The sequence below is a fragment of the Xiphophorus maculatus genome, chromosome 24 (assembly GCF_002775205.1).
Source record: "Xiphophorus maculatus strain JP 163 A chromosome 24, X_maculatus-5.0-male, whole genome shotgun sequence".
Classification (NCBI taxonomy): Eukaryota; Metazoa; Chordata; class Actinopteri; order Cyprinodontiformes; family Poeciliidae; genus Xiphophorus; species Xiphophorus maculatus.
This window is the reverse complement of record NC_036466.1, coordinates 11,705,445-11,730,300: the sequence shown is the minus strand read 5'-3', so window position 1 is coordinate 11,730,300 and position 24,856 is coordinate 11,705,445. Positions and strand designations below refer to the sequence as shown.

Below are 24,856 nucleotides of genomic sequence, written 5' to 3'. Positions count from 1 at the left end.
CTCATTTAATTTGAGCCTGTTCAAAAAATGGCCACAAGATAAATGTACAAATTTAACTTTTTATTTTGTTTGTTTTTAAAATTATAAGTGAAGACTCTTACTCTGAAGGGTCATGTTGCAGCATAACATGTCATCAGCTTTAAATAAAACAAACACTTCATAGAATCAATTTGATGATTCTTACAGATAATTTTATTTGTGTTTCAGCACATTATGAGGTTAAGGGGAATGAAATAGCAGAGAGGATGGCTAAGGAGAGCAGCAATCGGGTTTTGGTTGATATTAATGTTACATTTAGCATAACAGAAATAAAGTGTATAATAAAACAATAACAGAGAGGCGGCAAAAGTTATAGGTCAGCAAATTGCCCAGCTGCCAATATGGTTAATCTGACCTTGCTGAAAATGATTTTTGTTCTACTTTTATTGGTTATTACACCAGGCCTTTAAGGTTCTGCTGGAAAATTGGAGTTTCTAATTTGGGAAATGACTAAAGGACAATTCCATGTAATTTCTCGCTACTTTGAGCATCTTTAATGTGATCTACTTCAAAAAGTAAAATATGTAGACTTCAATCATGGTGTAGATTATTCAGGTCAGAATATCTAAAACCAAGTTTGTAGTTTTTTTTCTTTCCCTAAACGAAGCTGCATTAAAGCTTCGATTTGTGAAGCTTCAATACAGGTTTGATTTCAACCCTTTTAATGTATCTGGACCACGGTCACCATGTCTCTCTATGAAAAGGGAGGACATGGTGGATTTCACTAAGCAGAAAGTGATTTAAACTCTGCTCATTAGAAAGTGATTTTGAGATAAAGTCTCAGGAAGATATAGAAGCTTGTTTAAAGTCCATATTTCTTGAATATTTTTCAATTTCCATATAGATTTTCTATATTTTTAAACTTGTTTTGAGAAAGGTGTTTTTTGTTGCTTTTTTATGGTGTTAAAATGTTTCAAACACTGAGAGCTGAAATAGATTTGAAAGATAAAACTTTACATCCCAATGAATCAACAGCAGCAACTTTAACTTTAATAGAAAAAATACGTAAGTTGAGATAATAGTTTTCTTTTAATACACAACTGTAAATAAAACAAATATGAGGGATTTATAGCTGAAAAAACTAAAAGAAAACAATCAAATGTTTTTATGTTTTTTATGTTGCTGAACTTTGTGTTTATTTTGCTTTATTCTTTACCAAATAATAAACCAGCAGTCTAAATGTTTTCTCTGGTCTGTGGTTATTAATACATCCCAGCCTATCACTCCAAATCAGATTGATCCAACAATTTCCAGTCTGTAATTGTTCTTTAAAGAATCCAATCCAGTCTCTGACTGAGAAAAGTCATTTTAAATGTGAACATTATTGATGTAATGTGTCATTTCTTTGGCAGATTAAAGCTTTTTCTCCAGATTTCTTTCATATAGGCTGGAAAATGCAGGGAGGAAACATTTTTCTGTGTCTATAAGGACAATGATAAGAAGAGTTGATGTTACTGAAAACTCCTGCATTCAATGAGCCTGATGGTTTTGTTCCAACTTTATCACTGAATCATGTTTTTTACTACAGTTGTCTTCTGTGTTTCAGCAGATGTTGGTCTGCAGGAGGTTCTAGAGGAACATAAGATCAGTCTGAGGAGTAGATGTGAATGTGTGACTGAGGGAAGTGATGAAACAGGAAGTAGAACCCTCCTCAACAGGATCTACACTGATCTCTACATCACAGAGGGACAGAGTGACGAGGTTAACACCCAGCATGAGGTGAAGCAGCTGGAGAGAGCTTCCAAGTTTCAGAACCTCCATGTTTCTGCAATCAGATGCCACGACATCTTTAAAGCTTTCCCTGATCAACATGGAGCCATCAGAGTTGTTCTGACCAATGGCGTTGCTGGTGTTGGAAAAACCTTCTCAGTGCAGAAGTTCACTCTGGACTGGGCTGATGGATTAGAGAACCAAGATGTCAGTGTGGTGGTTCTGTTTTCTTTCCGGGAGCTGAACTTGATCAGAGATGAGCAGCACAGTCTTCTCACGCTGCTCCATGTTTTCCATCCAACACTCCAGAAGCTCCCAGCAGAGCAGCTGGTTAAATGCAAACTTCTCTTCATCTTTGACGGTCTGGATGAAAGCAGATTTTCACTGGACTTCAACAACAGTCAGCTGGTTTCTGACGTCACCCAGAAATCATCAGTCAACGTTCTGCTGACAAACCTCATCAAGGGGAACCTGCTTCCCTCGGCTCTCATCTGGATAACTTCCCGACCTGCAGCGGCCAATCAGATCCCTCCTTCATGTGTTACCAGGGTAACAGAAGTACGAGGCTTCACCGACACCCAGAAGGAGGAATACTTCAGGAAGAGGTTCAGTGATGAAAAGCTGTCCAGCAGAATCATCTCCCACGTCAAGACCTGCAGGAGCCTCCACATCATGTGTGGAATCCCAGTCTTCTGCTGGATCACTGCTACAGTTCTGGAGAACATGTTGACCTCAGAGCAGAGAGGAGAGCTGCCCAAAACCATGACTGACATGTACTCACACTTCCTGCTGGTCCAGACAAAGAGGAAGAACAAGTACCATGGAGGACATGAGACAAGGTCACAGGAGCTGATGGAGGCTGACAGGGAAGATCTTCTGAAACTGGGGAGGCTGGCGTTTGAACATCTAGAGAAAGGAAACATCATGTTCTATCAAGAAGACCTGGAGCAGTGTGGTCTGGATGTCACAGAGGCCTCGGTGTACTCAGGAGTTTGTACAGAGATCTTCAAAAGAGAGAGTGTGATCTTCCAGAAACCAGTTTACTGCTTTGTTCATCTGAGCATCCAGGAGTTTCTGGCTGCAGTCTACATGCTCCACTGTTTCACCAGCAGGAAGTCAGAGGTGATCAGGAGGTTCCTGGAAGAAGAATGCAATGAAACGTCTCTGGAGGACTTCATGGAGAAAGTCATGAAGAAATCCCTCAGCAGTGAAAATGGCCACCTGGACCTGTTTGTCCGCTTCCTTCATGGTCTCACTGTGGAGTCCAACCAGAGACTCTTAGAAGATCTGCTGGGTCAGACAGAGAACAGTCCAGAAACCATCCAGAGAATCATCACCAACCTGAAGGAGATGAACACTGATAGAATCTCTACTGACAGAAGAATCAACATCTTCTACTGTCTGGTGGAGATGAACGACGTCTCATTTTATCAGGAGATCCAACGGCTGCTGGTTTCAGGGAAGCAGCTCTCAGTGACTGACTGTTCAGCTCTGGCCTTCATGCTGCAGATGTCAGAGAAGGTTCTGGATAACTTGGACCTGGAGAAGTACAACACATCGCCAGATGGACGACTGAGACTGGTTCCAGCTGTGAGGAACTGCAGAAAGGCTCGGTGGGTCCAGATGTTTTCATCATGTGAATGCTGATTCAGCTCTATTGTCCTCCTGTTTCTTCTTCTTCAAGTTGTTTCTGGAGGAATTTTTGGCCTTCAATTACTTCCTTCATCTCCTTCTAACCATTCAAACATCTAAACATTCAGCTCATCCAGGACAGCAGTGCTGCAACTTTTGGTTTTTAGACATTTTGATCATGTTAAAAATATTCCACTGCTTATCAGTTCTCAGATTGAAATAAATAGAAAACCTTCAGAACTCTAAAGAAATCTCTTCTTTCTCTGAAAAATCCAATCAGTCAGAGACACATTTTACACTTTAACTCACCTCCACTCATTTGGTCGCTGGCCCACAATTCACTTTTTAGGATCTTTGTTTTTATAAAATCACTATTTAGGTTTGGTGTAAACTTCAAAATAAACCCCAGCATTGTTTTTGTTGCCATGGAAACTAATTAGAAACTTAGTGAACCAACTTTTCCTCCTCCCACTAGTTTCCTCTGAGTTTGTAAATGAGAGCAAAATGTGGTGATTGTTGTCTGGCTCCAGAAAAAGTCCTAGTTTCTGTCAGATCCTCCCAAAGCTCTGAGAACTCTGCTTCCAGAGCTGGAACCATTTTCCTCATCAACTCTTCATCTGCAGCTTTTGTTGAAGCTGTTAGCCATGAAGACCTGGAGAGACATGAGCTTCAACTCTTTAGACATCCCAGCCTCTTCTAGTTACTGGAGAACTTTCACTGCTTCACCATGAAAAATGCTGCTGGACCCAAACGCTCTGTTTTGGTCTTCAGCTCTTTAGGAGTTTAGCAACAATTTCTTCTAACATCCAAACCTTTGTTCCTCTGAGACAATGGACAGACCACTGCAGAGACATGTGTCCCCCTTCCAACAAGTTTGTTCCTGGTTCCTCTCAGATCAAGTCTTCTGTCGGATCCATCCAGAACTCGGAGATCTTCATCCTGTTCTACCTCCTGCCAGAAACCAGCAGGAAATAATGTTTTAATCCATCAGATATGTTACATAAAACAGTCTAGAAATACAGACACAATACATTTCTGCCAGTGATTGGTCAACAATTGTGTCCAATCACAAATCAGTATTTTTATTCTCTGCAGGATGTTGATGATTTATCTGGTTCCTCCCTCTAATCCATCCATCCTCACCTCATCTCTACTCATTGTTTCTCCTCACATAACTTCATTCTCCCAGTGTTGATCTTTTTTATTCCTTCATCATCCTCACCTCTTCCTCCTCCACATCCGCCTCCTCAGCCAACCTTCAACCTGCTCCTCTTCCTCTCTAGAGAGAGTGGATATTACAGCTCAGCTGGAAGCAGCAGGCCTCGTTCAGCAGAGCAGTTGGATTCATTCCTGACCGTCCGGTCAATTTACTGCACTCAGTAAATTGAAGATCAGACGATGACTGTTCAATACTGTTCAGTCACTGTTATCATATTTTAGTTTGTTTATGATCCAGATTGATTTAATTAGAACTGACTTTATTTCTTCTCTAATCACAGACTTGGTGGCTGTGAGCTCCGAAAGGCTGAATGTGAAGTTGTGGCCTCGGCTCTGAAGTCTGACCCAGATCTGATTGAACTGGAAATAAATCAGATCAAACTGACAGGAAAAACGTTTGGAGACTCTGATATGAAGCCTCTGCTTGAGATCCTGGAGAGTTCAGTCAGTAAAGTGAAGGAACTGAGGTTTGTTTGTTTTCTCTCTCTCTCTCTCTATATATATATATATATATACACTGCTCAAAAAAATAAAGGGAACACTTAAACAACACAATATAACTCCAAGTAAATCAAACTTCTGTAAAATCAAACTGTCCACTTAGGAAGCAACACTGATTGACAATCAATTTCACCTGCTGTTGTGCAAATGGAATAGACAACAGGTGGAAATTATTGGCAATTAGCAAGACACACTCAATAAAGAAGCGGTTCTGCAGTTGGGACCACAGACCACTTCTCAGTACCTATGCTGTCTGGCTGATGTTTTGGTCAGTTTTGAATGTTGGTGGTGCTTTTACACTCGTGGTAGCATGAGACGGACTCCACAACCCACACAAGTGGCTCAGGTAGTGCAGCTCATCCAGGATGGCACATCAATGCGAGCTGTGGCAAGAAGGTTTGCTGTGTCTGTCAGTGTAGTATCCAGAGGCTGGAGGCGCTACCAGGAGACAGGCCAGTACACCAGGAGACGTGGAGGAGGCCATAGGAGGGCAACAACCCAGCAGTAGGACCGCTACCTTTGTGCAAGAAGGAACAGGAGGAGCACTGCCAGAGCCCTGCAAAATGACCTCCAGCAGGCCACAAATGTGCATGTGTCTGCACAAACGGTTAGAAACCGACTCCATGAGGATGGTATGAGGGCCCGACGTCCACAGATGGGGGTTGTGCTCACAGCCCAAAACCGTGCAGGACGCTTGGCATTTGCCAGAGAACACCAGGATTGGCAAATTCGCCACTGGTGCCTTGTGCTCTTCACAGATGAAAGCAGGTTCACACTGAGCACATGTGACAGAGTCTGGAGACGCATGGAGAGCGGTCTGCTGCCTGCAACATCCTTCAGCATGACCGGTTTGGCAGTGGGTCAGTAATGGTGTGGGGTGGCATTTCTTTGGAGGGCCGCACAGCCCTCCATGTGCTCACCAGAGGTAGCCTGACTGCCATTAGGTACCGAGATGAGATCCTCAGACCCCTTGTGAGACCATATGCTGGTGCGGTTGGCCCTGGGTTCCTCCTAATGCAGGACAATGCTAGACCTCATGTGGCTGGAGTGTGTCAGCAGTTCCTGCAAGATGAAGGCATTGAAGCTATGGATTGGCCAGCCCGTTCCCCAGACCTGAATCCGATTGAGCACATCTGGGACATCATGTCTCGCTCCATCCACCAACGTCACGTTGCACCACAGACTGTCCAGGAGTTGGTGGATTATTTAGTCCAGGTCTGGGAGGAGATCCCTCAGGAGACCATCCGCCACCTCATCAGGAGCATGCCCAGGCGTTGTAGGGAGGTCATACAGGCACGTGGAGGCCACACACAATACTGAGCCTCATTTTGACTTGTTTTAAGGACATTACATTAGAGTTGGATCAGCGTGTAGTGTTATTTCACTTTAATTTTGTGTGTGGCTCCAAATCCAGGCCTCCATTGGTTAATAAATTTGATTTCCATTGATGATTTTTGTGTGATTTTGTTGTCAGCACATTCAACTTTGTACAGAACAAAGTATTCAATGAGAATATTTCTTTCATTCAGATCTAGGATGTGTTATTTGAGTGTTCCCTTTATTTTTTTGAGCAGTGTATATACAGTATATACTGTATATGTTTGTGTATATATAAAAACTTAAAATTAGAAGGATTGAAATAAACCCATTTACATTTGTTATACTTAGCAATGAGCTGCAGTTAAAATAAAACTAGCAATAAAACATTATTAATAGATTAACAAAAACTGGCAACATAAAAAATCTCTGTAGATAAACGATGGTACAGAACAGTCAGCTAATACAGAGCCAGTCAGGGAACATGGAGAGAGGAAGAAACAATCCTGACTTAGTTTCTGGAGATCCTGAGAAACTTTGAAAAACCTTGAGTTCCTTTTTTGGGTGAAAAGTGTTTATACAGTTTCTGCAACGCTGATAGTGGTGATGGAGTCTAAATGAGAGACATGGAGGACGATTTACAATGTTTTGTACGGTCTATATTTGTCCCAGATGAGGATATTATGCAAAGAGACACAAAGCTGAAGTTAGTTTCTGATTTGGGAAATGGCTAATGAGCAATTCCAAATAATTTTTCACTACATTCAGCATCTTTTATCTAATAAAAGTTTGAAATCGTTTCCTCTATGTGATGAATCTCTATAAAATGCATGTTTGACTTTCTCAGATGCCTGGCAGTAAATATTTCACTGTGACTCCATATTGTAATTATTGAGCGGTATGACCTCTGACCTCACCTGCCTCCTTAACTTGGCCAGCTGCTCATTAAAGCCCCCACACCAATCTACCCTTCCTCATGCTGTGATGTCACAGTTTGGTTCTGAAAGTCCATTTTAATTCAAGTCCAGAACCACTGAAGGCCCGACTGAAATATTCAAACACGTCATGATAAAATGTTCTGGTTCTGCTGGTTTGGACTCTTTAAACCAGTTTGACTGGATCAGATGTTAGAATCAGTTCATCATGTTTCTTTTACATTCAGGGAAATTAATTTTCTACATTTTTATTATTTATTTGTTCATGTTTCAGTTTTAACCTGCATCGTGTTGGCTTCAGCTCACATCTTTTATTCTTTATTCAGATTGAAGGACTGCAGTTTATCAGAGACCAGCTGGACTTCTCTGTTCTCAGCTCTGAAGTCCAACCCGACCCATCTGACAGAACTGTACCTGTACAGAACCAACCTGGGAGGTTCTGGAGTGAAGGAGCTCTGTGGTTTTCTACAGACTGAAGGCTGCAGACTGGAGAAATTGGGGTATGTAATTATATAATTATTGATATTTCTGTGAATAATTATATATAATTGATCATAAATCAAATTAATTTCTTCTGTTCTAATAAATATTTTCTGAGTTTGTTCCTGGACTTGGATCCAGAGTTTAATTTAGTCCCTCTGTGTAACTGAGTTGGACCTGCTGATCTGAGGTCAGAACAGGACAGCATTCGGACCCCCAGTGTGTAGAAATCCCCCTCATGTGAAGCAGGTCAAAGGTCATTCAACCCAGTCTAGAAAAGTGACTTCCTGAAATCTGACAGGAACAAATCAATAATCAATAATCAATGACTTCAACATTTTGATCAGAACCTGGAATTTTACTGACTAAAATCCTCCAACACAACATGACCCAGTACCAGGTTCTGGTTCTGGTTCTGAAGTCAGCAGGTCTTTATTGAAGCAGCAGCTTGTTGGCATTAATATTGATGAGAATCTTTAACTGGTTCTGTTGGACTGGTTAACCTGCATCCTGTTGGCTTCAGCTCACATCTTTTATTCTGATGGCACCCTTTGAATTTCGTTATCCTTCTGACAATGACAATAAAGATTTATCTTATCTTATTCTTTATTCAGATTGTATGACTGCAGTTTGTCAGAGATCAGCTGTGATTATTTGGCCTCAACTCTGATGTCCAACCCGACCCATCTGACATATCTGGACCTGGCGAATAACGACCTGAATTATCCAGATGTTCAGCAGCTGAAGGATCTTGTAAAGACTTTAAAGTAAGTAAATGTTTGTAGTGAGTCCAGCTGCTCTCAGCATATTGAACTAAACCCAGTTAGCATCAAAGCAAAGATCCAGTGTTCCCAGTAAAGCTGCAGCTTCTCAGTGTGAGGAGAATGGTTCAGGCTTCCTGATTGGACACAGAGACAGCAATCAGCCAATCAGAGGAGCAGCAGCTTGCTGTGTTCCTGCGTTTGTGTTGGTGTGAAGATGAGTGTTGTTGCTGTGTCCATGTCTCCAGGAAGTCCAGCTGGACTCCAGCGTCCAGCCGTCCAACATGTCTAGAGACAGTGGTCCTCATCCATCAAACTGTGGCAGCAGCAGATCTGATCTCAGATCTGCTTGTTCTCTCAGTTCAACAGGAAACAACTGATCAGGTTCATCTTGGTCACAGCTCTGAGATCAGTCTGACTGCAGCCTGGAAACCATCTAGTGGATGTGCTGCGTCACTGACTGCTGCTGGAGAGAGGCTGGAAAAACTCACTGATCTGCTCTCTCCTTCCTTCTTCTCTCTGCAGGTGGAAGACATTTAGGTTAAAGTAGAAAATGGTCTCAGTGTCCTGCTGATCCTCAGAGGTTGAAGCTGCAGCAGTTTGAGTCTAAAGAGACTGACTGGATCATGACGATGACCTCTGACCTCCAAGATTTTCCTCCTGTTTATTTTCTCATGTTTGTCATTTAGTGTTTGATATTGTTTGTCTCTTTGGATCAATAAAGATCCAATTCAAACTGGGCTCCATTTAGAGGCTTCATGGAGTTTTGATCTGAACTGGATTCAACTGGAAAGTTGATCTTTTTTCTCTCTGATTCATTTTCATCCTGGAACCAGAAATGGTCTGAGAATGGAAACATGGGAATCATTTTCAGTTCAGCTTTGAAGCCATGAAAGACACTTCAAACCTCTTTTCTCTGCTGCTTCTTCCTTCTGCTGACATGAAAATGTTCCTCAAAGCTCCACAGATAAAAAGATGCTTTACTGGAAACTGCAGAGAAACTTCAGCTTCCATCACAGAAACCAGTTGAACCAGTTTAGAACTGGATGTCCTACAGAAACTCTGATCTTAGAGCAGTTTTCAGGAACATCTATAATTTGAAGAAAAAGATTTTACATATTTTTATCTTCTTATTTTTGTTCTGAAAATCTGTAAATAATAAAGTTTTCATCATAGTCATTGGTTCTCAGTGCTTTAATATGTCAGTTTGTTTTGGCTGTTTACGTTTTTAACTCCATATTTCGTGTTTTAATTGTAAAACTTTAGGACTCAATGTAGCCCATCATAGCTGTTTACTGTGATTTTACTGATTTATTCAGGCCTCAGGGAATTAGTGGGGTAATGTGGTGATTGGCTCATTTTATTTGTTTAATATCTCTTTTAATGTAATGTGTGTTGCTGGGTGTTTAATGATAAACCAATACAATTTTTAATGATGTTCTTTGTTGGAGCTTTTTCTATGCAGCTGACCGTGTACAGATAGAGTAACAGCAGCTTTATTTTAATCCTCATTGCTGTTTAGCTTACTGTATTCAGATCAGGAAATATGTTAAAATTTATATATTTTTTTAGTTTTTATTTTTAGTTTGATAGTTTCATAAACAGAAACATCCTTTTCAGTTGATCTAACAATTTTTTAAGCTTCTAATTTAAGGCAGCAGCTTATTTTTGCATCATTTAGTCTGAAGATGTTTAAATAAAATACACAAGAATCAGTTAATAAATCAATATTGTTTTTCCTCCAAATTTCTTAGTTAATCTGCTTCAAACTATAACAGTAGTTATTTTACTTCCCAATGTATTATTTTGAAAGATCTCACAGGAAGCGTATTTGTAATTTTTCCAGCTTTATAATAGTTGTAATTACCAAGTTTAGCCACCAGAGGGACTGAACTCACTGCTCAGGTCCGCAATCCATACTGGTTAGTGGTAGTCATGGTTCAAACCTCTTTTCCCTGCTGCTTCTTTATGGAAAAAAAAAAACGATTTTACATATTTTTAGAAAACTTAAAGTGAAACATGAAACATGGAGTTAAAAGAGTAAATCACAAAAACAAACTGAGAATCAATGAATATGATGCAAAACTTCATTACCTAGAAATTTAGAAACTATAAAAAGATAAAGAACTTTAGGATTTGATGTGTCACATCAGGACTTTTTACTGTGATTTTTACTTACTTATTTATACCTCAGAGAATTATTTGGATAATGTGCTGATTTGTTTATATTTTTTTCATATTTCTTTCCATGCAATGTGGGTTTTTTGGTGTTTAATAAATGATAAAGTTTTTAATAATGTTCCTTGTTTGGGTTTATACGTAGTTAACTGTGTACAAATATATTAACTGCACCTTTAGTTTAATCCTTCATGCTGTCTAGCTTTTTTGTATTCAGATCAACACAGAAATTAAAATGTATTTATTTAAGTTTTCATCTCTAGTTTGACAGATTCCTCCAAGGAATTCAGAAAGATTACCTGTCTTGTCAACCTCTTGTCAACATTGACATCCGAAAAGACAAATGCGCTGAGAAACTTCTAAAGCGTGGAAAATCGTGTGGTCTGCAGGTTATGACATCATATATCAAGTACAAAAGATAAGGCTTCAAATCCTGGTGAAAATTTGCAAAGAACACCTGCTTTTTCAACTTCTGTCACCACTGACAGCAGAAAAGATAAATGTGTCCTGAGAAACTTCCAATGCGTGGAAGATCGTGTGGTCCACTGGCTCTGCTGTAGAACCAGAATTATGAAGGACATCAGTTCAAATCTGGAGTGACACTGACGGAGGAGTGAAAGCACCACCATCAAACTAAAACAAGAGCTTGAAGAGAAAAATGGAGTTCTTTAAATACAAAACACAGGAAAAAACAAAATATTTTGGAAAACTTAGTGCCATATTTCTTTTCAACATGATAAAAACTGGAAGTGAAGGAAAAATTATAATCACTTGCATAAAAGTAAGTGCCCTGACAGGCCTGGAGTGTTGGAATATCCTATGATAGTTCACCACCAGAGGACAGTGATCACTTATAATCAACCATTATATTCCAAGATAACAACCTCACCAGGTCACTGACCAACTAGGAGTCAACACCAGTCTTCCCAGTTATATCCCACCAGCAGGATGCCTGGTGGAGAGGTTAGAGGTGCTGCTCTGCAAACCCAAAGATTTCATGTTCAAGTCCTGCTTATGCTCAGATTTGAGTCAGCTGAATGTGTAGTTGTATTTTAATTGTTCAACCATAATTATAAATCTCCATGTTTTCTAATTATTAAAGTGATTTTTAATCAGAAAATAAAACCTCCAATCTTTTGGATATTTAAGTTTCAGAACCACTAACAAACACCTCTTTTATTGCAACCAGAACGTGGCTCTTGTTCATTCGCTAGAATACAGTTGATTGCAGACTTTCCTTCACATTTCCACAATTTTTTAGACTAAAACCTGGAAGTTCGTATTGTTAGTTATTGATCACCAAACTAAACCTGTTGCTGCCAAGAGTTTGAACCAGAAGAGACTTTAGAGTGTTGTAAAGATTTATGGTTAAATATCTTTAATGACCATAGTGAGCTGTTCTGATGGATCCGAGTCGTCCAATCAGGACGGACCTTGTTTTCCTCCATCAGCTGCAGATTCACCACCACCAGAACTTACTGCTTCAGTCACTCACACCATCAGCTGCACTTTGTAACTTGTGAAACTGTTTGATTGTTGTGAGAGTTTGGTTTGTTCCTGTTTTACTGTCTGCTGTAAAATGAATTGCCACCAGGATAATAAAGTGGAATCGACCTTTGACCCTTGCAGTAGGCACTTCATAAAGGTTAATGATTAAAGAAGTGGAAGCAGTCAGAAAATGATCCGCCTAGAAATGGAGCCAAATGTTTTCCAGACTAGAAATAAATATTAAAGAAATATTAAAGCTGAACTAAAGCGATCAGATCTAATCCCAGGATTTTTGCTGATCACTTCCTGTTTTACTGAACTACTTCCTCTATTGATAAGCTAACAGGAAATGACCTAAAAATAAAAAAAAACCTGAAAAAGTTTTAATCTGAGCTCAGTTTTCCAGCTCTGCTCACTGTTGATTCAAAGGGAAGAAAACATTAAAGGTGTTCAAAATCACCTGGGCAGGGGGCGGAGCCTCAGGAGGAGTCAGGTATCAGAGCAGGAGAAATGGGGTCAATGTTCATTTAGCAGCAGAGCAGAATCTGGATCAGGTGAGTGTTGACTTCTTGTTTTCCTCTCTCTGGGTTTTCTCTCTGTGGAGGAACCAGAACCAGAACTCGGCCCGTTTCTCCTTCAGCTTCAGCTCTTCATATTTTCACAGGAAACAGACGAAGCTTTTATTTTCTGACAGATTTACTCAAACTAACAGAAGCAGGAAGTTCAAACCTTTGTTCTGTCAGTGGGAATCTTGGACCGACCCGTTTATCCTGATAAAGTCTCTTTAATCGTCTCTCTTGGAGAAATTTGACTTTAGTTTGGTTCTGCTGCCTGCGTTGTACTCTTCCATATCATCACCAAAATAATCAGTACATTTATAGATTAATATGGACATTAAATCGATTAAAATCAAACAGCTGCTCCAACCTCTAGAATAGATAGAATAGAATAGAATTTATTCATCCCAGCAAATTATTGAAATTATTTCGCAGTTACAGCAGCATAGAGACAAGACACACAACATCCACCACTGAGTAGCAATGTAGACAAGATAAATAAGAATAAAATATGACATGCTGTCAATATAAAAAGCAGCTTAGAGCAGACCTTGCAAGGATTCAAAATGCAGAACAGAATGTATCTGTAAATATATGTGCAGCAAGTTTGCCACAGTGCAGTTGTGCGAAATTGGACTGATTAGTGCAGAACAGTGATTTAGCTTTTATTGTACAGTGAGATGGCATGTGGCAGGAAGGATTTCCTGTATCTGTCCCTACGACAGCGGAGCTGGAGCAGCCTATGTGAGAAGGTGCTCCGCTGTCTGTCCACTATGTCTAATTCTTTATTGAGGAGCTAAAGTGAGGAGTTTGTTATCTGGTAGTTTGTTCTTCTGGACCTGTTCCTCTCAGGCTCTGTGTTCATTGATAACTTTACCTGATAAAGGAAAGAATGATTGGTTGTTACGGAAAAAAAAGGAAATCTCTGCTGCTCGGCCCTGAGTTCAGGAAAACATCCGTTAAAATCCCGTCTGCCTGCTGAGGTTGATCAGTTCCAACAGTTCTGGAGGAGACAGAGGAGCTGTCCTACCCACAATCCTCTCTGCTGGTTTTATCCGTTAAAATCTGATTTTACAGTCAGGTTACCAAAGCAGCATGTAACGCTCTGCTGTAAAAATCCTCCTAACATCAGAACAATCACCAAACCTCCAGAGTCTGTAGAGAAAGTTTGCTGTTTGCCAGCTGAGGTCATCATCAAGGTCAACTCCCAGCTGTTTAAAGTAGTGTGTGATGTCTTTACTTCGTCCTTATGTTGTTAAAAACATGATCAGATTTATTACAGCATCACAGTGAGACAAAGACTAGAGAGAAGATTTTAATGAAGGATGATCTTCCAAAGGCAATTATTACTCTGCTTACCTGACAACTAAACACCAGAGCAGGAGGCCAGACTCCGTTCTGGAGGAGCTTTCTGCAGCTGATGCTGCCACCTGGTGATAGTAGCGACGCATTTCAGTCAGATAATAACAAGCAGGATTTACAGATGTTTTCATTTCAGCCTGAAGGAAATCAGATCCTAGAATGATTGACAGTCAATACCAATTCTTAAAAGGAATATTGTTCCTCATGAAGTAAAATGTGTTAAATTAATGTTCTTATAAATGATTTTTTTATAGTCAGTTTACGTACTGATATATTATGGCTTCCATACTTGCATAAATATTTTTTTCTCGGAGTGTGTATTAATGCGGTATTTTTAATTTCCATTCAAACTAAGTGCAAATTAAGCTATTTATGAAATAAAGTCTGAAACATAATGAATCGTTCACGTTTTCCAGATAAAAGATGGCGCAGAAGCAGGAAGTGGATTTCAGTAAGTGATCAGAAGCAGAAATTAACCATCATAAAGGTGCAAACTGACCAATCACAGCCTGTGTTGCTGCCATGTGATGAACCTCAGCCTCAGTGTGTATTTATTGTTTTCATGCTTCCTGTTCAGTGAGCTTTAAGAGATGTTTAATTCTCAGAAATCTCTGAGGTTGTGCTGGAATCAGGTTCCTCTGATCCTCTGAATCTATGATGGGAACCAGCTTTCTGCTTCACAGGACAGTTACTGGAACTGGATCACTGCACTGACTGGTTCTGGTTTCTCTCTCCAGAAGTTCAGAAGATGGAAGATCCTGATCTAAAGAAGAACAGAGCAGAATCTCCAGGATCCATCAGTCCGTCCATGAGGAGTGATGTCTCCAAACGAAAACCTCCGGAGTTCAGTACTGAACCTCGACCATCAGAACCAAAGTAAGAAACCAGTTTCTAATGGATTCATGTGACTCTATAGAGATAAAATATAAATGACATTAACTGGTTGATCTCATTGTTTGAATGAAAAGTAACTTCATTTTTAATTTACATGAGCTTAAAGCTAAATAAACATGGAAGATGTTGGTCAGTAAATAAGTAGAGTTTGAATGAAAGTCTGAATGAATCAATGATAAAAATGTTGGATGAAAACAAAAACAACCAATAAATGTGAGGAGCAACGACTCAGATTATATATGTGAAACTCTGGGTCCAGTTTATCCAGGTAGGCTGACATCCTGGCCACGCCCACTGAGCCTCAGCAGCTCCAAACAGAAAGGTCAAAGGTCAAAGCAGCTGTAGAGGACTGGGCTGGTCTCCTGGTTCTGCTTCCTGGTCGGTTCTTGGGTTCTGGTCTTTAATGACCCACATCAGCTCCTCCTACTAGCTAAACAACTTTGGTTCTGATATCATGGACCAGATCCTCTGATCTCCACCTTCTGCCACTAGATGGCAGCAATGCGATGCTGTGCAGTGCATTCTGGGCTTTGTAGTTCTATTAATGGATATTATAGAAGAACTTTGTGGAATAATTCCTAGAAATATGATCTGATCAGATCCATCGAACTGGGATATGAGCCTGTTGTCCAACAGGTTCTGATTTGACCCATGTGACCCAGACCAGTAGAACCAGTTCTAGAGAAAATGTGGAGTTTGACCCAACATGAATGTTTCACTCTGGAGCTTTAAACCTTCTGCTTTTCTGCAGCAGTTTGTGTTCAGATCTTCTTCTCTGGTTTTTATCTCAGAGTTTCTCACTGATTGATGATCTGAATAACAACATGTTTGTGTTTCAGAGGGCAGAACCACAGATGGAGAGCAGAACCTCCAGGATCCAGCTGTCCATCCATGAGGAGTGATGACTCCAAACGAAAACCTCCCGAGTTCAGTACTGAACCTGGACCATCAGAACCAGAGTAAGAAACCAGTTTCTAACTGGTGGATGTGACTCTGAAGAAACCAATGAGGGTTTAACTTTGATTCTGATTAAAAACTGATGCAGGTAGACAACAAATATAATTTAAACCATTTAAGTTTAATAGTGACCTAAACTGGGCTTTAAGAGACCAGAACCAACTGTGGAGGAAAAACTGAATATTTTCCTTTGTGTTTCTGAAGCTGCAGCAGCTTCCAGGTTCCACAGAGGTCTGGTGTCTGTGGGAGTGGGAACAATAACGGTGATGATGGGACATTTATAGAAGCACAAGCATTTCCTGTTCCACCATCACATTCAGCCAATCACAGCGCTCATTTCACTGACACCAACCAGCTGCAGACAGAAGGTTAAGGGTCAGACTGGAGACTAAAGTATGATTAAACTCTAACATTTTCCTCATAACAAGTGAAATAATCTCCTAAAAGGCTCAGATATTAAATGTCAGAAAACATAATTATGTCCCAGACCGACTGTCAGGCTGAATTCACTAAATAAATGTCAGTTTGATCCACATCAACCATCCACCATAAACTGGAACAAAGAAAACTGATTTACCAAGAAACTTGGCTTTAGATTCATCAGAGCTGATCAATATATCAGAAAGTTATTGGTTATCACAAAATCACTGAACACACTGTGATTATCATGAACTGCTTTGAGTTCAGTAAATATAGATAATTATTGAAGTGAAATACCTTCAGGCTCTCTGTGCCTCTAGTTTATTTAGTGACTCTTTGTTTAATACATAGTAAATGTTTTAGAGTGTATGGTGGTGGTGCGCTTGATCCTTGATGTGAAGGTTGTGGGTTTGATTCCCGTCTCATTTGCTTCATATTTTCCTCTCCTCTCTCCACCTGTTAAATTACTGTTAAATATCAGCCATTAGTGCCAAAAATGTCTTCATATAAATGTTTTATTAACAGTTAACCCTCAGTGCAACAGCTGAATAAAAGAATTTATTTATATTGATTCGAACATTTGGGTCAATTTTGTGGTCCTTGGTACCGGTTCTAAACTCTGATCTCTTCTGTAAATTCACCAATAAATCCAGATGGTTTCAGATGTTAAAATGTGAATATTAATATTAGACTGTAGAGATTGATTATTTTAATAATCTATTTGATTTTCAACACCTTGAACCAATCAGATCAGATGGAGAAAAAAATAGAACTTTCAGCTTCATTTTAGGTTCTATCCAGACAAACCAGACGGGCTGAACAGAACCTGATTTTAATGCTTTTGGTGACAAAGGAACCCAGAAACAGGCGAGACGAGCAGAATCAGATGAAAATCAGAACCAAGTCCATAAAAGGAACCAGACCACCTGAATAAAACAGGAACTGGGCTCAATGAAAATGGACTGTAACTAAAGACTACAACTGCAAACAATAAATCAGGACAAAAAAAACAACAAAGTGAACAGAACCAAAGTCCAAAGGATCATCATGAAGTCAGATTTAGTCGACCCAACTTTATATGACTAATAAAAACATGAACTTTAGATGACTTGTTGTTAGCTCTGCTAGCATGTCCACATAATTCTCTGCCACAGTATAAAGCTCTTTATAAAGAGCTCAGATCAATGCAAACTGGGGCTGAGTCGTGTTTACTGGTGTTCCACCATTAAAGAAGGATCCAATTTTCTCCACAGGAATCCAGATTAGAGTCAGTTTTTGTTTTTTCAGCCTCTGATGGATCAGTTTTCTACTCTGGCTCAGACAGAATAATGATTATTGTCCCAGAACAGATTCAGATGGACAAACACAATTGTATTATATCTGGTATCATTATTGATACCAGATATAGTTTGTGGTGGACCTTCATGAACATCTTCAGCTCCAGCCTGTTGCTAGTGAAATATTTCAGTGATGAAGAAATGTCTTCACAGGAGCAGCTTTGGTGAGGAGGAACATCCATCCTGCTGTGCTTTGGGTCAGAATGTTCTGATGGATCCGGTCTGTACCAGCTGCCCCCAGTGTGGGAAACGACCCAGAACAGGATCTAGACTGATGACAGCCAATCAGAGCAGCTGTGCTCCAGGTGAGACTGAACTCCTCCAATCAGAGCTTCCTTCTATCGTCTCTGTGGAACCAGATCCACGTCTAACAGATCCAACAATTTCTACATACATTATCAAATATATTGTAAAAACAAATCACTTCTTTATGAAATTGTGTGTTTTTGTTATTTTGATGACATAAGAATCATTATAAAAAAAAATCAGCTCCACTGAGGGGGCCCCTTGGTGGCTCTGGGGCCCTAAGCGGCTGCTTAGTTTGCTTACGCCTTGGGCCGGCCCTGAGACTGATGTTGGAATAACTTTCATTTAGTTTTCTCTAATTATTGAATTATGTTTTATTCATAGAAGTTTATGAAGAAAAACCAAACTGGCCACTTTATTAGTCCAGTTACTTGTAAGAATATTGCAAATTGTTTTTATTTTGCTTGTTTTTCTTTCTTTCTTCAGATATTGTTGGTCAGTATCAGCCTGACCATAAAGCGTCTCTGAAGAAGAAGTTCCAGAGTCTCTCTGAAGGCGTCGCTGAACCTGGAAATCAAACCGTTCTGAACCAGATCTACACAGAGCTCCACATCACAGAGGGGTTAACTAGAGAGGTCAACCAGGAACATGAGGTCAGACACATTGAAACAGCATCCAGGAAACTAGAAACAATCAGAAGAGAAGACATCTTTAAAGTCCCACCTGGAAGAGATCAACCAATCAGAACAGTGATGACCATGGGAGTGGCTGGCATTGGGAAAACCCTGTTAACACAGAAGTTCACTCTGGACTGGGCTGAAGGCAAAACCAACCAGAACATTGATTTCATATTTCCATTCACTTTCAGAGAGCTGAATATGCTGAAAGAAGAAAAGTTCAGCTTATTAGGACTGATTCATAAATTATTTTCTAAAACCAAAGAAATCAGCAGCTTTGAAACGTTCCAGGTTCTGTTCATCTTTGATGGTCTGGATGAAAGTCGATTTACTCTGGATTTCAGCAACAATCCGATCCTGACTGATGTTACAGAGTCCAGCTCAGTGGATGTTCTGGTGACAAACCTCATCAGGAGGAAACTGCTTCCCTCTGCTCTCCTCTGGATAACCACACGACCTGCAGCAGCCAATCAGATCCCTGCTGAGTGTGTTGGCATGGCAACAGAGGTCAGAGGGTTCACTGACCCCCAGAAGGAGGAGTACTTCAGGAAGAGATTCAGAGATGATGAAGAGAAGGCCAGCAGGATCATCTCCCACATCCAGAAATCAAAAAGTCTCCACATCATGTGTCACATCCCAGTTTTCTGCTGGATCACTGCTAAAGTTCTGGAGGATGTGATGAAGACCAGAGAGGGAGAAAAACTGCCAAAGACTCTGACTGAGATGTACATAGCATTCCTGGAGGTTAACTTCGCAATCAAGAAGGAAAAGTATGATGGAGGAAAAAAGACAAGATCAATCTGGAGTCCAGAGAACAAGAAGCTGATTGAGTCTCTAGGAAAACTGGCTTTTGAGCAGCTGCTGGAGGGAAACCTGATCTTCTATGACGAAGAGCTCAAAAAGTGCGGCATCAACATCAAAGATGCTGCGTTGTTCTCAGGAGTGTTCACTGAAATGTTTAAAAGAGAGAGAGGGACGTGCGACATCTCTGTCTACTCCTTTGTTCATCTGAGCATCCAGGAGTTTCTGGCTGCAGTCTACATGCTCCACTGTTTCACCAGCAGGAAGTCAGAGGTGATCAAGACGTTTCTGGGAGAAAAATATAGAGAAACATCTCTAGATGAGTTTATGGAGAAAGTCATGGAGAAATCCCTCAGCAGTGAAAATGGCCACCTGGACCTGTTTGTCCGCTTCCTTCATGGTCTCACTGTGGAGTCCAACCAGAGACTCTTAGAAGATCTGCTGGGTCAGACAGAGAACAGTCCAGAAACCATCCAGAGAATCATCACCAACCTGAAGGAAATGAACACTAAAATGAACACTAAAATAATCTCTCCTTTCCAAGATATAATGAACACTGATAGAATCTCCACTGACAGAAGCATCAACATCTTCTACTGTCTGGTGGAGATGAACGACGTCTCATTTTATCAGGAGATCCAACGGCTGCTGGATTCAGGGGAGCAGCTCTCAGTGACTGACTGTTCAGCTCTGGCCTTCATGCTGCAGATGTCAGAGGTTCTGGATGAGTTGGACCTGGAGAAGTACAAAACATCATCAGATGGACGACGGAGACTGCTTCCAGCTGTGAGGAACTGCAGAAAGGCTCGGTGAGTCCAGATGTTTTCATTGTGTGAATGCTGATTCAGCTCTATTGTCCTTCTGTTTCTTCTTCTTCTTCAAGTTGCTTCTGGATGTTTTTGGTCTTTAACTTCTTCCTTCATCCTCTGGACTATTTCAGCCATTCAACCATCTAAACATTCAGCTCATCCAGGACAGCTGCAGCTTTTGGTTTTAGACATTTTGATCATTTTAAAAATATTCCACTGCTTATCAGTTTTCAGATTGAAATGAATAGAAAACCTTGAGGTTCTGAACAGGTCCAGATGGTTCAGACCTGAGGAACCAGAAGGACCGGTTCTGCTGCTGCTCTGCAGGACGACCAGAACAATCTGAAGCTTTTAGCTGCAGCAGGTTGACGATTGTCCACTTTCTACTTTGATAAAGCCTCAAATCCAGCAGATGAACGGAGACAGAACTGGGAGCATCATGATACTGGTCTGCTCCCAGTTTCCTCTGTGGCAGCATTTAATAACCTGCTGCTGGGAACTATGGTTCTATAGAATATACTACTATTATTAATGATGATGATGATTCTAGATGCTGCAGCAGATATTGGCTAAACAAACCCAGAGATGCCAGAGGTCCACAGCAGGCTGGACTTCCTGCTCTGCTCACTTCATTTCTAACTCACTTCCTCCTTGGTGGAAGATCTCAAGGAGCCAAATGGTCTAGTCCAAGTCAGAGCTGTGAGCAGTTCCTCCTCCTCTCCATCATCTCCAGTAGTTTCCTTCATCAGCTCAGTCAGCCTCTTCATCAGCTGCTTCAGCTCCTTTGAGGCTCTGATGCTGCAGCTCCATCAGATGCTGCAGAGAAAACTGAACTTTCCTTCACAGATGATAGAAGATCTTCAACATCTGACTGCAGCTGAAGGTCTGAGGACATGAAGCCTGGACCAGAACCAGAACCAGAACCTGGACTTTAACCAGGAACTGCACAGATTCTCTGTGGGGTCAAACTCAGTAGATTGAAGATCAGATGTTGATCAGATGATGACATCACTGTTATCATATTTTAGTCTGTTTATGATCCAGATTGGTTTCATTAGAACTGAATTTATTTCTTCTATAATCACAGACTTGGTGGCTGTTCGCTCCTAAAGGCTGAATGTGAAGTTTTGGCCTCGGCTCTGAAGTCCAACCCAGATCTGACTGAACTGGAAATAAATCAGATCAACATAAATGAAGGTGGAGACTCTGATCTGAAGCCTCTGGTTGAGATCCTGGAGAGTTCAGTCAGTAAAGTGAAGAATCTGAGGTTTGTTTTCTTTATTTATACAATAAAATCATTCATTTATACTTTAAACATTAGTTTAATTAATGCTTTTATTCTAATATATTTTATTTTAAAACAACCCGTTTAAATGTCAGAATAAAATCTCTAAAACTTTTTACCTTATATATTATTTTTTTTCTTATATCAGACTTTGAGATTATTGAACTTTGTTTTTCAGTTTTTACTATAAAATGTTTTTTACTGATGAACAAAATGAGTAAAATAATTCAAATGATGTAAATTAATGATGGAGATGTTTCAGTTTGGTTTGGTAAAGATTCAGATTGTTTTATTTCTCATTTCTGATTCTCATCTTTACATCCAGAATGAAATGTTGTTCCTCCAGAGTCGAGCCACAAACACTGACAAGTTCAAATCATCATTAATGACCAAATCTAAGAAATGACTGATTGTAGAAAAGCAAATCTAGATGAAATGAATGAAAGTGAGGTTTGCAGCAGCAGCAGGTTCCTCAGCTTTGTCCTGAAGCTGTGGTTCTGTTGGGCCGGGTCAGAGAGGAACCGTCCTCTTCAGTCTGACAGCTGTCAGTCGGTTGGAGCCTCGTCTCTGTGATGATGCTTCATCAGGTCACGTCTCCTTAGGAAATAATGGCCTCCATTGGCTTTCAGCAGCTTTAATAAGAACCCAAGGCCATTAATGAAGAAACTGAGTGGTTCTGATCCAGTTACCAAGTCGGGTCTCCAGCTGATGATCAGGAACCAGCAGAAATAGCTCAACTCATCCAGGCTGATAGAAAACTTTGAGTTTATTTATTGATCAAATGTTCTGGTTCTGCTGGTTTGGACTCTTTAAATCAGTTTGACTGGATCAGATGTTAGAATCAGTTCATCATTGTCAGGTCTAAATACCTATTAAACAAACACAGGAAAGACAAGAGAGTTAGATTCTTTGTTTCTCGCGAGGAGAGCAGACAGAGATGTGCTTTCAGTTACAAATCTCCAACCGCTCTGAAACACATCTGTCTGTTCCTCTCTTTTTATTGCTCTTTAGGAACCCTGCCACAAGGGGCGCTGCAACTCTAAAAGGGTGGAGGGGCACATAGTTACAGCGCTAATGACATTCAATAATCTAGACACGTTATCTATACTCTAGATCCCTTTTGCTGCAAGCACGGCGTTGAATCGGACACGTTGCATAGCTTCAAAGCAACGGCTTTGTAGCACAAAGAAGCACAGAGCAGAGTTTATTGTCAGGCTTGTAAAACTCTGCTGGGAGCAATTAACACCTCCATTTCCCAGGGAGTCCTGCTGAGAATATCTATCATCTCTCTCTCTCAAGGAAGCCTTAGGAAAGAATCAGAATTAAATAACATACAGAAACATTATCTAAATGTAACTACAAAAGCTACATGATACAACAAATATTTGATAATTACTAATAATACAATTTACCTAACAATCATGTTTCTTTTACATTCAGGGAAATTAATTTTCTACATTTTTATTATTTATTTGTTCATATTTTAACCTGCATCCTGTTGGCTTCAGCTCACATCTTTTATTCTTTATTTAGGTTGTGGAAATGCAGTTTGTCAGAGACCAGCTGGACTTCTCTGTTCTCAGCTCTGAAGTCCAACCCGACCCATCTGACAGAACTGGACCTGAGCTGGACCAACCTGGAAGGTTCTGGAGTGAAGGAGCTCTGTGGTTTTCTACAAACTGAAGGCTGCAGACTGGAGACATTGATGTATGTAATTATATAGTTATTGATATTTCTGTGAATAATTATATATAATTGATCATAAATCAAATTAATTTCTTCTGTTCTAATAAATATTTTCTGAGTTTGTTCCTGGACTTGGATCCAGAGTTTAATTTAGTCCCTCTGTGTAACTGAGTTGGACCTGCTGATCTGAGGTCAGAACAGGGCAGCATTCGGACCCCCAGTGTGTAGAAATCCCCCTCATGTGAAGCAGGTCAAAGGTCATTCAACCCAGTCTAGAAAAGTGAATTCCTGGAATCTGACAGGAACTAATCAATAATCAATGATTGATGCTTCAACACTTTGATCAGAACCTGGAATGATTTTACTGACTAAAATCCTCCAACACAACATGACCCAGTACCAGGTTCTGGTTCTGGTTCTGGTTCTGAAGTCAGCAGGTCTTTATTGAAGCAGCAACTTGTTGGCATTAATATTGATGAGAATCTTTAACTGGTTCTGTTGGACTGGTTAACCTGCATCCTGTTGGCTTCAGCTCACATCTTTTATTCTTTATTCAGATTGAATCTCTGCAGTTTGTCAAAGATCAGCTGTGATTATTTGGCCTCAACTCTGAAGTCCAACCCGACCCGTCTGACAGAACTGGACCTGAGAGAGAACAATCTGAATGATTCAGATGTTCAGCAGCTGAAGAATCTTGTAAAGACTTTAATGTAAGTAAATGTTTGTAGTGAGTCCAGCTGCTGTCAGCATATTGAACTAAACCCAGTTAGCATCAAAGTAAAGATCCAGTGTTCCCAGTAAAGCTGCAGCTTCTCAGTGGGAGGAGAATGGTTCAAGCTTCCTGATTGGACACAGAGACAGCAATCAGCCAATCAGAGGAGCAGCAGCTTGCTGTGTTCCTGCGTTTGTGTTGGTGTGAAGATGAGTGTTGTTGCTGTGTCCATGTCTCCAGGAAGTCCAGCTGGACTCCAGCGTCCAGCCGTCCAACATGTCTAGAGACAGTGGTCCTCATCCATCAAACTGTGGCAGCAGCAGATCTGATCTCAGATCTGTTTGTTCTCTCGGTTCAACAGGAAACAACTGATCAGGTTCATCTTGGTCACAGCTCTGAGATCAGTCTGACTGCAGCCTGGAAACCATCTAGTGGATGTGCTGCGTCACTGACTGCTGCTGGAGAGAGGCTGGAAACACTCACTGATCTGCTCTCTCCTTCCTTCTTCTCTCTGCAGGTTCTGATCTCTGTAAAGTAGAAAATGGTCTCAGTGTCCTGCTGATCCTCAGAGGTTGAAGCTGCAGCAGTTTGAGTCTAAAGAGACTGACTGGATCATGATGATGACCTCTGACCTCCAAGGTTTTCCTCCTGTTTATTTTCTCATGTCTGTCATTCAGTGTCTGATATTGTTTGTCTCTTTGGATCAATAAAGATCCAATTCAAACTGGGCTCCATTTAGAGGCCTCATGGAGTTTTGATCTGAACTGGATTCAACTGGAAAGTTGATCTTTTTTCTCTCTGATTCATTTTCATCCTGGAACCAGAAATGGTCTGAGAATGGAAACATGGGAATC

General features: G+C 40.5%; 1 protein-coding gene across 16 annotated transcripts in view; it reads left to right on the top strand.

The window, feature by feature from the left end:
- LOC102228431 (NLR family CARD domain-containing protein 3-like) overlaps positions 1 to 24,856 on the top strand; it is a 971,185-nt gene that overhangs the window by 7,710 nt on the left and 938,619 nt on the right. For 8 of the 16 annotated variants that reach the window (XM_023329337.1, XM_023329348.1, XM_023329349.1 and 5 more), the window contains exon 5: positions 1,586 to 3,362. In XM_023329337.1, coding sequence (XP_023185105.1) covers positions 1,586 to 3,362 — 1,777 coding nt within the window. Of the gene's footprint in view, positions 1 to 1,585; positions 3,363 to 4,880; positions 5,067 to 7,678; positions 7,853 to 8,446; positions 8,600 to 9,118; positions 9,302 to 12,755; positions 12,814 to 13,583; positions 14,630 to 14,915; positions 15,055 to 15,911; positions 16,032 to 17,939; positions 18,092 to 18,518; positions 20,320 to 21,406; positions 21,587 to 23,137; positions 23,312 to 23,847; positions 24,001 to 24,519; positions 24,547 to 24,856 lie in introns of those variants that run through there. The other 8 variants (XM_023329343.1, XM_023329338.1, XM_023329339.1 and 5 more) reach the window with 8 other exon arrangements.